This window comes from Epinephelus fuscoguttatus, linkage group LG17 (genome assembly GCF_011397635.1).
Source record: "Epinephelus fuscoguttatus linkage group LG17, E.fuscoguttatus.final_Chr_v1".
Taxonomy (NCBI): Eukaryota; Metazoa; Chordata; class Actinopteri; order Perciformes; family Serranidae; genus Epinephelus; species Epinephelus fuscoguttatus.
In genome coordinates this window covers 10,379,303-10,393,363 of record NC_064768.1, presented here as the reverse complement: position 1 = coordinate 10,393,363, position 14,061 = coordinate 10,379,303, and the positions used below count along the sequence as shown (strand labels likewise).

At 42.9% G+C, this 14,061-nt stretch overlaps 1 protein-coding gene across 2 annotated transcripts in view; it reads left to right on the top strand.

The window, feature by feature from the left end:
• LOC125905062 (voltage-dependent calcium channel gamma-7 subunit-like) overlaps positions 1 to 14,061 on the top strand; it is a 100,884-nt gene that overhangs the window by 71,863 nt on the left and 14,960 nt on the right. For both annotated transcript variants that reach the window (XM_049602875.1, XM_049602874.1), the window contains exon 5: positions 9,683 to 9,828. In XM_049602875.1, the coding sequence (XP_049458832.1) occupies positions 9,683 to 9,828 (146 nt within the window). The remainder of the gene's footprint in view (positions 1 to 9,682; positions 9,829 to 14,061) is intronic.

Sequence of the window (14,061 nt, the reverse complement as noted above, 5' to 3'; positions counted from 1 at the left end):
ATGAACATACAAACTCAGACACAGATCAGATGAATGCATGTGTGCAGATAAAACAACCTGAAAAATACTGAAAAAGCACCCTGTCCACTAAGACAGAGAAGCATGTGTAGTGGTTGTTTATATATTATATATCTATTATATTCATAATGTTATTTCTTCAGCTCAGTTGCCAGAAGAAAATGTGGAATTGCATGTTTCTGCAAACCGCTGATGCACTACAATTGCAGTTTTCATACATATCATGTCAGTGTTTCTAAAGTGACTATTATATAAACTGACTTTGTCACTGGGAGGTGAAGGGGATGGTGGATGGTGTCTCACTTAGGCCAGATACCTGCGCAGTTGCAGACCACTGTTAGAAACCAACAAACAACCAAGCCAGTTGACTTTTAGCAACCCATCACTGTGTTTCCAGCAGATATTGTGCCACCAAAGCAGTTAGCCTATTTTAAGCCAAAACATGATCTTTTTGTGCTTAGACCTAACCACACTTTCACCACAGCGATACTGACGCATAAAGAAACATACACTTTCAACCAGGGTCTAAAATTAACACCCGCCAAATGCCAGAATGTGGGTGGATTTTCCATTTGGTGAGTAAATCTCAGAGGGCTACCTGCCACACTGGTAGGTAAATGTTTGTACTAAAGTTGTCATGTAGTAAAAAAAAACTAAGCTGAGCCTCTGCTGTGTTTTGACATCATTTAGGGGCACGCTGCTCTGCGGCTCTTCTGTGTCAGTGTTGGAATTTCACAGACACACACGCACAAATACACTACTGTGTTTTTTAGCAAGTCTAAACGGTGCTGTGACCTGATTGTCTCAAGCGTTCTTTTTTGCGGCACTGTTTACAGGACAGGACATCAGCTGATTTGTTAAAATATCACTTGCAGCTGGTGTGCTGCTAGCTTCCGTTCTGTGTTCTGAGTTCCTTCGATACTTATGATTGTAATTAATCGTAATAATAATTTGATTTAATTTAATTTTAATTTTTAATTTTATATACTTTATTAATCCCCCAGAGGGGAACACTCAAGCTCTGTAGTTTCAACCAAGACGGCAACTCTTCATTGCCATCACATTGTCAACTGCGTCACACTACAACTTCACTGCTTCTATTTTTGCCGTTCAGAGCACAAATATTAGACATATTCTGCTTACCAGAGGAAACTTATTCACATGCTGAGGCTGTGGTGATGAGTGTATTGATGAAATGTATTTAAAACATCTTGCAGATTTTGCTCTGGCCTCTTCTTTACGTTTGTATTCAATAAAATAGTGTCTAATATCAATTACATCTACAAATGCATATATGACACAAAAAGGCAATATTATATATGTCATATATGTATATATATGTCTTATGTAATATATAATGTATAATTTTGGTCGGTAAAAAAATATACGTGGTCACTGGATTCTTTCGTCTACTAGTCTCTTTGGCTTGTGAGTCAAAAACTTAATTTTGGACACTGCTTTCAACATATCCACAAAGTGATAATGTACAAATGTAAGGTATTTGTGGTTCGCAGAAATGTGCAACTTCTACATGAATTTTGCTGAGTGGGCTGATTTATTTTATCAATGTGAAAAATTATACATACGCTGTGAAGACAGAACATATAGGCACATGTGATTTTCAGATATTTGTCATATGAAAACATTCGTTTCACATGTAGTATCACACCTAAAGGTCCAGTGTGGAGGATTTAGGGGGATATATTGGTAGATGACAATGAGTCATTTATAGGGAGCAGGTCCTCATCTACAGAGATCACCATGTTGCACTGCCTTGTTCCTACAGTGGCCCAGAACAGACAAACCAAACACTGGCTCTAAATAGGGCCATTTTGTGATTTTGCATTGGTCATTGTAGTTAGTAACCTCTCTGTGACAAGCAGCATCGGAAAAACACTGAAACTTATTCAGTCTTTTTTGTTCTGGTTTAAAACACCAGGTCTGTTTATTATGGAGAGAAAGAGACCTCTGCAGATAATTCGGCCTTCAGTAAAAGCCTCCTGAAAAATAAACACTGTAGGAATTATAACAGGGAGAAGTTTCAGCTGGTTTGAATCCGCAATCCTCACTGCTAGATGCAACTAAATCCTCTGTTCCTGTAACATGTAAGCAAGACGGTTCGTGGTTCATAACCCATAGTGGGAGGTTTGAACCTCAGGGTGGGGGAGCACTTCACTGTAGAGTTTGCATGTTTTTCTCCAGGTACTTCACTTTCCTCCCACAGTCCAAAGACATGCAGGTCAATAGGTGACTCTAAATTGCCTGTAGGTGTAAATGTGGTGTGAATGGTTGTCTGTCTCTATGTGTCAGCCCTGCGATTGTCTGGCGACCTGTCCAGGCTGTACCCCGCCTCTCGCCCTGTGTCAGCTGGGATAGGCTCCAGCCCCCCTGCGGCCCCTAACAGGATAAGCGATTACAGAAATGAATTAATGTGTTGTTCCCACATGTGACATTTATTTTTGAGACACATGGCTACATTTGTTCATATTATATTTGTTGTAATAGCTCATTAAAAATGACAAAAATGTTACTAATGTGAGAAAAGCTACAGATTTGACCATGCTTAAATCGAGAAGAATCACACAAAAAAATAATATTGGCAACAGCAAATTCTTATACAGAAAGAGATAAGTGCAGAGACACAATCAGAGAATGAACATGCTTTTGTAGTATTTCTAGTATTTATTAAGTTACTTCAATATCTAGTAATTGCTGAGCATCTTTTGTGATAATTGAAAAACCCTCTCCCTGTCAGAAATAGTGAGTTATTTTCGTCTGATGGTTCATAACACAAAGACAGCCTAGAGATCGATTTTTGCCATTTTCACCTCTGCAGCAGCAAAATGACAATGTTCACACTGGATTTCTATTGTTTACTTGTGTTTTTGTCTTGTTGTTTACCATGAAAGAGAATGTTTTCCAAAGGCAGCGCTGCAATTATTCCTCACACAGCAGGGACGTCAGAGAAAAACACCACAATCAGTGGTATTTTAGAATGATTTCGCAGCAAAAAACTGTTTGTCTCAGTCAGCATGTGAGTGCTTTTGTCATGGAAACTGCCCATCAGTCACAGAGCACCCTGCGGTTACAACATGGTGGCTGTGGACCAGCTGTTTTCTCCCATTTCTCCTGTCTGTCCCTCTTCCAGTAACTTCTCTTTCCCAATTCTGTCTCTTTTTTATGTCTCTGGAGATTGTACCCTCTCTCTCTCTCTCTCTCTCTCTCTCTCTTCCCTCTTTGAATGTGTATGCGTGCACGTTCAAACACGTGGTGCACACACAAGAGAACTGAGACCAGCTTTTAGCCGCAACACTGCCATCTGATGGCCTCTAAAGACAATTACAACTCTCAGTCTCATTTTTTTTGTCTCCCCAATTCTCACCAATAAATCTACCAGTTTGACTGATTCTTCATATTTAGAATAATGGAAAAGATGGATAACACTGAATTTAAGTTGACACAAAATAGAGACTATGTTTCCAGAGTTTGATTTTTAAATTACTGTCTCAGGACAAATATAAATTATGTAAAGTGCACAATGATATAGACAAGTATCAATCATAAAAAGGACAAAGGATTTAATTTTCAAAAAAATCTGAAAGCTTTTATGTAACTGAGTATCTTCTTCAGTGTTTTTGTCACATCATCCTGTCTGGATAAAGAGCAGTGAAACAGAAACGTGTCTATGTTAAAATGTCACAGGTTATTACTGCAACTGCAGCCTGTTAGCGCCTCAGTGCTCCGTCTCTCCTCTGCCTGGTTTCCTCGAGGTGTCTCAACTCACAGGACATGTTTGTTCCGACACTTATATTAAACAAATCCCCTGCGCGCCTCTTGCAGGTTTCTGTGTCTGCTGCTTTGATTAGTCCCATTTTACACAGCTGTGACTCCAAACAATCTCGATGAACAGGTATTTCCAATTAGGAGCAGATGGTACTCTGCTAATGTGTTTTCAGATAAAGCTTTTCTGTTTGTTATAACAGCACTTGTTTTTCTGTGCTGTTGTAGATGGATTTTCACCGTGTTTGTGCATCTTTGTTTTGAGATGTCATGTCTTCACTCAGGTTCAGTATTTCATGTAACGAATTTTCGTTCTGATGTGCATTGCAAGGTGTGTATCTGAATGACAATAAAGGTCAGTCTAAGTCTAAGTCATTTTACAGATGGAAGTAGGTTCTGAATCCCACAGCTAGGGCCAGAAAAACTTTGGGGCCAAGGTTTAAATGTTTCAGAGGCCCCGTATTGACCCCCATTACTTCCATTCTCTTTTCAGTAGAGTGCGCAAGTCAGCCCGGTCTCACTCTGAAGTCGTCAAATACAGGCACTTGGTCAGTGACTTCTGGCATCAGACATCAACGATTAAAGTCTACGTTGACTTAATACGCGGCCAGTACGCCATTATTGTTTAACAACCACTTTTTGTGGCACAATAAAAATAAAGCAACAGACCGCTTAAGGTGTGATGGGCTTAAAAGTCGCTTGAAATGATGATTAGTGGCAAAAAACAGCCGGTTGTCTGTTGGTCTTGAACAGTGACCTGCAGCTTGGCAAGCATTTCACCTGGATATCACCCCATCTACCATCCCCTCCATCTTCCAATGACAAAGTCAGCTCATATAGCCTACTACATCATTTTAGAAACACTGATATGATACATATGAAACCTACATGTGTAATGTATCAACACATTCTCACTCCAACCTTGTCACATATCTATGTTAGGACATGGACTTTCCACACCGAGATTCGATGTGCAAGGTACCCTGGGTATGTTGGTTGTTGACATTCTGGGATGCCGAGTCAAGTTCTGCCTGTTACATGCAGTGTCTGTTTTCTAAGTACGCTGCTGTTTCCAAAGGAAATGTACAGTTTTCATACAGAAAACTCTGTCAAATCTCTGTCAAAATAAAGGCACTACTTTGGTACAGCACTGCATACTTACAGTTTTTTTTCCTTCAACAGCAAATGCATGTGTTTACATTTTGCAGAGACACATGGCTGGGTTTAGGCGACAAAAGCATGTGGTTGGGTTTAGAAAAAAAGAACAGGGTTTTATGGGAAGCGGATATTGGCCTCCCGGGTGAGAGATGGTGGTTGTTGGACCCATCCACCACTGCATCCATCTGTCTTACTCGGACTTCCACTGCCTTAACTTTCTTTGCCGTCCTGCTGCATTTCCCCCTGACACTGCTGGGCCAGCTGTGTATCATCTATCCATCCATCCATTTTCATCCGCTTATCCGGGGCGGGGTCGTGGGGGCAGCAGCCCGAGCAAAGCACCCCAGACATCCCTCTCCCCAGCAACGCTTTACAGCTCCTCCTGGGGGGACCCCAAGGCATTCCGAGGCCAGATGATATATGGAATCCCTCCAGCGTGTTCTGGGGCCTCCTACCAGTGGGACGTGCCTGGGACACCTCCAGCGGGAGTTGCCCAGAAGGCATCCTGATCAGATGCCCGAACCACCTCAACTGACCCCTTTCGACGCAAGCAGTGGCTCTACTCCGAGCTCCCTCCAGATGTACAAGCTCCTCACCCTATCTCTAGGGCTACCCAGCCACCCCACGGAGGAAACTCATTTCCACTGCTTGTATCCGCGATCTCATTCTTCCGGTCAGTACCCAGAGTTCATGACCATAGGCAAGGGTTGGGACGTAGATGGACCAGTAAATTGAAAGCTTTGCTTTCCAGCTCAGCTCCCTCTTCACCACGACGCACTGGCGCAGCGCCCACATCACTGCAGAAGCCGCACCGACCAGCCGATCCATCTCACACTCCATTCTACCCTCACTCATGAACAAGACCCCAAGATACTTGAACTCCCTGGATGGTGAGGCAGTGCCGTGAGGCAGGGCGAAGGCAGGGTGGAGAGACGAGGTGGTGGGGCACAATGGTGAGGCACAGTGAAGGACGGGAGTGGGTCCAGCAGGCGCAGGCAGAATGCAGGCAAGCGAGGAGGTTTCCTGATCACAGGAGAAACAAGGTAAGTCACAATGAAACAGCAACAGGAAACACTGGCAACAAGATCACTGAAGGAGTCGAGAGTCTGAGCACAGTATACCGCGTGGGGAACTGGATGATCTGACGACGAGTGGCTGGAGAGACCGGGCTTTAACTGAGACTGATGAGAATGAGGAACAGGTGCGTAGCCTGCACACCTGCTGGCTCGCTGGACCCGCCCCTAGGAGAGAGGGAGACACAGACACGGGGGAGGGGAGACACACTGGGAACACAGACTCATGACAATAATATTGACTCCACTGTACAAGTCTTACAGAAGTGACTGTATGACTCATAAAACAGCATCACTTTGCTACAGAAACAGGAGACTGTGGTAGTGATTGTATTTTATATTCTGTCTTTGAGTTCATAAAAGAGAGTGACATGTAGTGAGGAAAAGTTTGCACTGAAAACGGCTTTGCCAATCACAAAATCTAATTTAGGGTGTTACTAAAAGAAAAAAAAAAGATTTAAAGAATGACACAGGGTTTGCAGCCCTGATCTCAGACAGGTCATTCCAAAGAACAGCAAAAAAATGCTTGCTATGTAGTGACTCCTTGCCATTGTTTCCAGTAACAATTGAGGGTGTTTTGCAGTAACCTGATGCTGTTTTTCCACAGGGGATAATGCCATGAAAACTGGCTGGTTTTAATTGAGACATTGTTGCTAATGCAACCACCAAACCCCGAAGCCCAACCCCTTACCCTAACCCTAACCCAATTGGGTATTTTTAGCCCAAACATTACATTTTCCTGGCTGTAACTCAGTAGTTCAGAAGGACAAGAAGTGGTGCATCTAGATATCTCAGGGTGTGGATAGGACAATAAGAAATCAAATAAGTAACTTGGAGGGAGGCTTCTTAGGGCTTTGTAAGTCAACGACACCTTGAAATCAACTTTAAAAGCAACAGATGTAAGAAAGCCAGTGTATGGAGGCCTGGATTGGTGAAATGGGATCATATTTCCTGGCCTAAGTCAAAAGCCTGGCAACAAGTTAACATGTTGTATCTCTGCAGCCTCGACATGTAGCGGCATTATTTAGGAGGAGCGCATCAGCTCTGCAGAGCCACAGAGCCTCTGCGACACCCTGACGCAGAAGCTTAAATCCGGCTTAACATATTTTCAAATGAAAGTCCATGTTGGCTAGTGCTTAGTTATCTCATCCCTGAGTAAGTTAGTGTTGTGTCTTAAGGTTTCAATGATATGATCTGAGAGTGGGAGAGCTGTAAGGTGTTTTTTTAAAGGGAGGCATCTTTGTAGTGTTTAGTGTGTCAGAGTTTCACTGCTGGAAGACTTTGGAGGTCAGCTGCAGTCTGCCGACAGGGGAGGAAGCACTGACACACTCCTAATGAGGGTTCACTCTTGGTTGGTGTGTGTGTGTGTGTGTGTGTGTGTGTGTGTGTGCGTGCACAAGTCATTGAGGTTTTGTATACTTAAGTGTGTGTTTCTTTGACTGCTGGTGCATATTATTGTGTATATGCATGTGTGCGTGCGTGCGTGCGTGCGTGCGTGCGTGTGTGTGCGCACAAGTCAGTGAGGTTTTGTATACTTAAGTGTGTGTTTCTTTGACTGCTGGTGCATATTATTGTGTGTGTGTGTGTGTGTGTGTGTGAGACTGTCCTTGTTTATCTCTGTACCACAGCACAGCCTGTTGTTGGGGTTTTCTCAGCCTATTTACAGTACAACCAGGACACGTTATCATTAGCTATTCCAACTACAGAGCACACACACACACACACACACACACAAACACACACCCCAATACAAAGAGACTAAAGGCCCATTCAAATGAGATTTGTATTACAGGGTAACAAGGGTAATGCAACATTAGCTTTGCACCTCCTGGTTTTGCTGGTTATTCATACTTTGTAGAGCTGTTAAGCATTTGTGAGCGATGGAATGGACAAAAATAATTAAATATCATAATCTCTCATCCTCTTCCTCCGCATTCGGTTAACCTCCAGGCCGCTGACACATCACTCTCATTTTTGGAAAGTAAATTAGACTCTGCTCCAAAACACAGAGTTGAACACCGAGAAGAGTTCGTGGTTTAAAGTGTAACTACTACAGTGATTTTTAATTAAAAGTTTCCGTATGAATTTCTCTTTGACCTTCTGCAAGCTGACGAGACAGGTATCTGGCTGTTAGCTAACATTTAAATCAGGTGTGTAAACATGAAGATACTGTTGGAAAAACACAGCTAAATAGACTTTTTCTTTTAGAGTCACAGACATCATCTCACAGGCACAAGATCTTAGTAGATTGCAGAGAGAGTTTATATGAGTTGAGTAATGCCTTGAATTACTATGATACTTGGTTGTGAGGATAGATGCGTAGTCAGCGTAATCCTAAAGGAGTCACTGTACTCTGGGGCCACAATAGAATCAACACTGTTGATAGAGGCTGTGTCGCCTATTAAAAGCCACCTTTGACACAAATGAGAGACAAACTCATGGGGGGGGGGGTCAATATATGTAGTGATAACAGTACTCTTAGAAATAAACACACTCACTGGAGCCATATAGGATTTTTGTCCTAGAAACCTTTTTTAGTTCCTGGTAGAACCTTTATATGAAGCTTCCACCTGGAAATCTTTCAAAGGCTACTACCTAGAACTCAACATGCCTCCAACCATCTACGAAAGGTTCCAGCCAGAACCCCCTATGAGAGATTCTACTTCTTCTGGAGAACCGTCTATGGTCTGTTTCACCCAGAACTCTCTGGAAATCTCTGGAGGTTTATCCAGAACCTTTCCTCCTTTTAAGGTGGCTAATAAAAGCCCATTTAGAGAGTCTACCCTGGGGGCTCAAAAAAGGTAATGAGCCCTTTTTACACTGCCTGTTCAAGGTGGGAATATCGTGCCATTATGCCATCTCGCTGTGCTGCAGATAAGGTACAACTGCGGAATGGGGGTAAGAGTTATTTCACCTTTAAACTGCCACATTTAGCAGGATGGGATCATTGGCAGGACAAGTGTGAAGTTAGGAGATTCAAAAAGTGGGTGGTAGCACTTGGGAAATGGGAAATGGACCTGCACTTGTATAGCGCCTTAAAACTCAAAGCCCTTTTTACACTTCGTGTCACATTAACTCATTCACACACACGTTCATACACTGGTGGCTGAGACTACAAGGTGCCACCTGCTACTCAGTTTCTAACACACTCACTATGGAGCAGCCATCAGGAGCAACTTGGGGTTCAGTATCTTGCTCAAGGATACTTTGACATGCAGACTGGAGGAGCCAGGGATTGAACTGCTGATCTTCCGATCTTCCGACAATGCACTCTACCTTCTGAGCCACAGCCATCTCTTAGCAGCTAACTCAAAGAGAAAGAGCAGCAGCCATACCCACAGATCTCTCTCCCACATATCCTGGTTTTAGTTTAACAGGTTAGCCTGGGGGCCAGGGGAACTACATCCAGCAGCCTTGGGCTTCATGAGGCTCCTAAAAAGCTGGAGCTGATGTGGTTTAACACAACCCACATCAGTCATAGTTCACACATATTTCTTTGAATGAAAAGGGTTTCTAATGGAACCATCAATCTTACAAAGAACCTCTTGAAAAAGGATTCAAGGACGCCATCTCCTCAGGAAGAACTCTTTTGGAACCTTTATTTTGAAGAGTTTATGAATACTATATGTGTGTGTTTGTGTGTGTGTGTGCAGGTCTCAGTCTGGTGGTTGGTCTGGTCCTGTATATCTCCAGTATTAATGACGAGGTGATGAACCGACCCAGGGAGCCAGAGCAGTTCTTCCACTACCGCTACGGCTGGTCCTTCGCCTTCGCTGCCTCCTCCTTCCTGCTTAAAGAGGTAATCGAAGAACAACACACACACAAACACAAACACATTGGCCTACACTTGGATGTGGTCATGCATAAACATTTCAGTGTTTGAACACAGACACAGAGACATGAATAAAAGACGTGCAAGTAATGACACATCGGATGTGCATGTGGACAAAAAACACACACTCTGCGGCTGTGCTCAAGAAAACACACAGGCACAAGCACACACAGAGCAGTTCACAGTGACACTAATATATACTGATGCTTAACATTTACTGATGTTATGCAACTGACAAAAGAGATAACGTGCACACACACACACACACACACACACACACACACACAAACACATACAGATTGTTTTGGATTCTGTCTTGGATGTCAACCAGCCACCGCTTAGCTAAACATACTCGGGCATGTGCACAAACACAGACACACAAAGTACTTGTAGCTTGCTGAAATGCAGAGGTATTCAGCTAAACACACACACACACACACACACACACACTCACACACACAAACACACATTTAAAAAGTGCCTGCGTAGGAGCCCGTCATCTTGCCTGCATCAATATTCATAAATGTTAATAGCTTGAATACTTGAGGGCAGCAGCTCTGTCGCAGCACAGCTTCACATGCAGCAGAATGTTCCCTGCTTTGGGGGGGCAGGCTCTGCTCCTTCATTCTTCCTCTCCTAGCTCCCCTCTTTCCTCCTCCTGTCTCTTCTCTGCTGCTTCTCTCTATGTCCTCTGCTTTTATCTTGTCGCTACTCCTTTTCTTTTATCTGCAGTTTTTTAATCCTCTGTTGTCCCTTCCCCTTTTCTTTTCTTTTCTTTTCTTTTCTTCTTCTCTTATCCCCTCCGCTGGCTTCCTGCCTTCTTTTCTTGTCCTTTCATCTTATCTCCTCTTTGTCTCTCTTTGTTTTATGTTCCTCTCCTCTCCTCTCTTCATCTTGTAGCATTTCTCCCTTTATCTCCTCCTCTCTGCAATCCTGTTTTCCCTCCTCTTCTTTTGTCTTCTTCTTGTATCTCCTCCTCTTCGGCCCTCCTGTAATCTTATCTCCTGGCCCCTCCTTTTTTTCCTCTCTCCTCCTCTTTCATATCTGCTTCCCTTCTTTTGTTCTTTATTTCCTCACAACTTTTGTCTTTTTTTTGTCCTCAATATTTACTTTACTTCTTCTGTTCCCTTCCTGTTTCTTTTACGTAAGTATCCCATTTACCTCTAATCCACCTCATCTGGTTCATCTCCCTCATCAATTTCCTCCTCTTTCTCACTCCTCTTATCCCTCTCTTTTGTTGGGGTCAACACATTAGGCTTCACACGGAGGCACCAAAATGATGGGAACATAAATTCGGGCTTCACATGGTGGCACCAAATATGTTGGGATCAATATATTAGGTCTCACCAAGGGACACCAAATATGTAGAGATTTAATTGGCTATCAGAAATAATTAATAATTATTATTAATAATAATTATGTTAAATAATGTGACTTAATTAACATTAAATCACCTCGTGGGGCACCATTCCCGTAAAGGGAAAAATGATAGCCAGTTAAAGATATCAGTCTCATAAAATAGGCTAAACTATTAATTTGGAGTTTTGATTAATAATTAAATTAATGACAACAACCAAAATTAACAGTAACGCCTGAAGGATTTTGGAGTTCTTGATGCAGCAGAGGCTGACTATTCATTCACTCTTGTGCAACATTAAACAGGCAGCAGGTATAATTCCAAAGAATTATATTTATTCACAAACTAGCAAAGCAAACCAAAACACACAAATTCTAACTATATACAAGCTTGGTGTGTATATGTATGTTGTTTGTGTGAGAGAGAGAAAAGAGAAAGAAAGACAAAGGCGGGTGTGGTGATCAAAGAGCCGTTTGGCCTACAAAACAAAATGGCTGACAACAAAGAACCACCAAAATGGCCGAATCAAGGCTGCTTCAGTTTCGGGGGAGGTATTTGTCTGACCATGTGGTCAGACCAAAGACAAAGGAAAAGAAGCGGGAACTTTGAGATGCCTGTTTGGGTGTAGCTCTGTTGAAAGCCTGTTTGTTAATGAGTCTATGTCAATGTGACGTGTGTTGCAGACGGTCCGGATTAGTGCAAAGATTGTTTAGTTGGGTGCAAGAATCTGTTTGTGAATAGTATTAGCAAACTAAACACTTAGCTTTGGCGAAGCCAACTAATCAATGACCTAACTGCAAACTATCACAGCAATAACTCAAAAAACAGCATCAAATCACACACAACAAGTTAAACAGTCTTGCTTAGCCTGTAAAGCTGTGATAAGCTATGCCCAGTTGCTACGTTACCGATCCTTGAATGGATGGGAGAAAGAGTCACTTGGTGGTGTACTGCTTTGTTAGCTGGCAGAAGAAGGCTGGGAAGATGGTTCAAGATGCAGTCTTTGTTGGGTCCTTTGTTCCAAAGGTGAAACTCCGAGGAAGCTGGTCGCTCAGGGTTTAGCAGAGTTAGACGCTGGGTGCTAACTCACTTAGTTCCTTGTTGCTGGAAAGCTAGTTGCAAACCTTGTGTTTGCAAGAGAGTCTGTGATCAATTGCCCTCCCTTTAGTGGTTTGGGGCTATGGAGCAGAGGTCTGGGCCTCTGCTGTTCCAGGCCCAGCCGGAAAAAGGTGTTAGCTGTTCAACAGCTGGAGAGCAAGAGAGAGATCTGTTGGAAGGGAGCACAGATCTACAGATGCCTGTGACATCAGAGTCACATGCCACTGTAAAGGTCCTGTCCAATCAAGTTTTGGGACATGAGTCTCATTGAGGCGTGAGGTGAGATCTCCTGTGGAGATGGGTGTCACATAGCTCTCTTTGTTTGGAGAACAAAGAGCATGCAATAAATCAATCAATCAATTTTATTTATAAAGCCCAATATCACAAATCACAATTTGCCTCACAGGGCTTTACAGCATACGACATCCCTCTGTCCTTTGGACCCTCACAGCGGATAAGGAAAAACTCCCCCCCAAAAAAACCTTTAACAGGGAAAAAAACGGTACAAACCTCAGGAAGAGCAACTGAGGAGGGATCCCTCTTCCAGGACGGACAGACGTGCAATAGATGTCGTACAGAACAGATCAGCATAATAAATTAACATAAACCATATGACACAATGAGACAGAGAGAGAGAGACAGAGACAGAGAGAGAGAGAGATGCAGGTAATGACAATAGCTTACAACAACATTATTTAAAGTAATAATATTATAGTTATAGTTCTGGCTACTGTGGTACAATATGTTGAAAGTATGTATTAATATCTGGCAGTATACATGTGTGACAATAGTCATATGTGTATAATAACAGTAGAAGTATGACGTATGACGAATGATGGCAGCAGCAGCAGCAGGAGGCATCTGGCAGGACCATGGCAGCAGCACAACCACACACGTCACGCTATCCAGGCACCGCTGCGATATGAGTTAATCTGAGAGACAGTGGAGCACAAAAGGCTCTGGAGAAGAAGCCGAGTTAGTGACATCCAGAATGGCCGAGTTAGCAAGATGCAGTAATAGAATACGAGAGAGAGAGAGAGAGAGAGAGAGAGAGAGAGAGAGAGAGAAGGTGCCTGGCGTATTATGGGGGTTCCTCCGGCAGACTAGGCCTAAGTCAGCCTAACTAGGGGCTGGTACAGGGCAAGCCTGAGCCAGCCCTAACTATAAGCTTTATCAAAGAGGAAAGTCTTAAGTCTAGTCTTAAATGTGGAGACGGTGTCTGCCTCCCGGACCGTAACAGGAAGATGATTCCACAGGACAGGAGCCTGATAGCTGAAGGCTCTGGCTCCTGATCTACTTTTGGAGACTTTAGGGACCACGAGTAACCCTGCGTTCTCAGAGCGCAGTGTTCTGGTGGGATAATGTGCCACTATGAGCTCTCTAAGATATGACAGAGCTTGACCATTTAGAGCTTTATAAGTTAACAGTAGGATTTTAAATTCAATTCTGGATTTTACAGGGAGCCAGTGCAGAGAAGCTAAAACAGGAGAGATATGATCTCATTTCTTAGTTCCTGTTAGTACACGTGCTGCTGCATTCTGAATTAGCTGGAGAGTTTTTAAGGACTTACTAGAGCTACCTGATAATAGAGAGTTACAGTAATCCAGCCTAGAGGTAACAAAAGTGTGGACCAATTTTTCTGCATCTTTTCGGGTCAGGATAGGCCTAATTTTCACAATATTACACAGATGAAAAATGCAGTCCGTGAGGTTTGCTTTAAATGAGAATTAAAAGACAAATCTTGA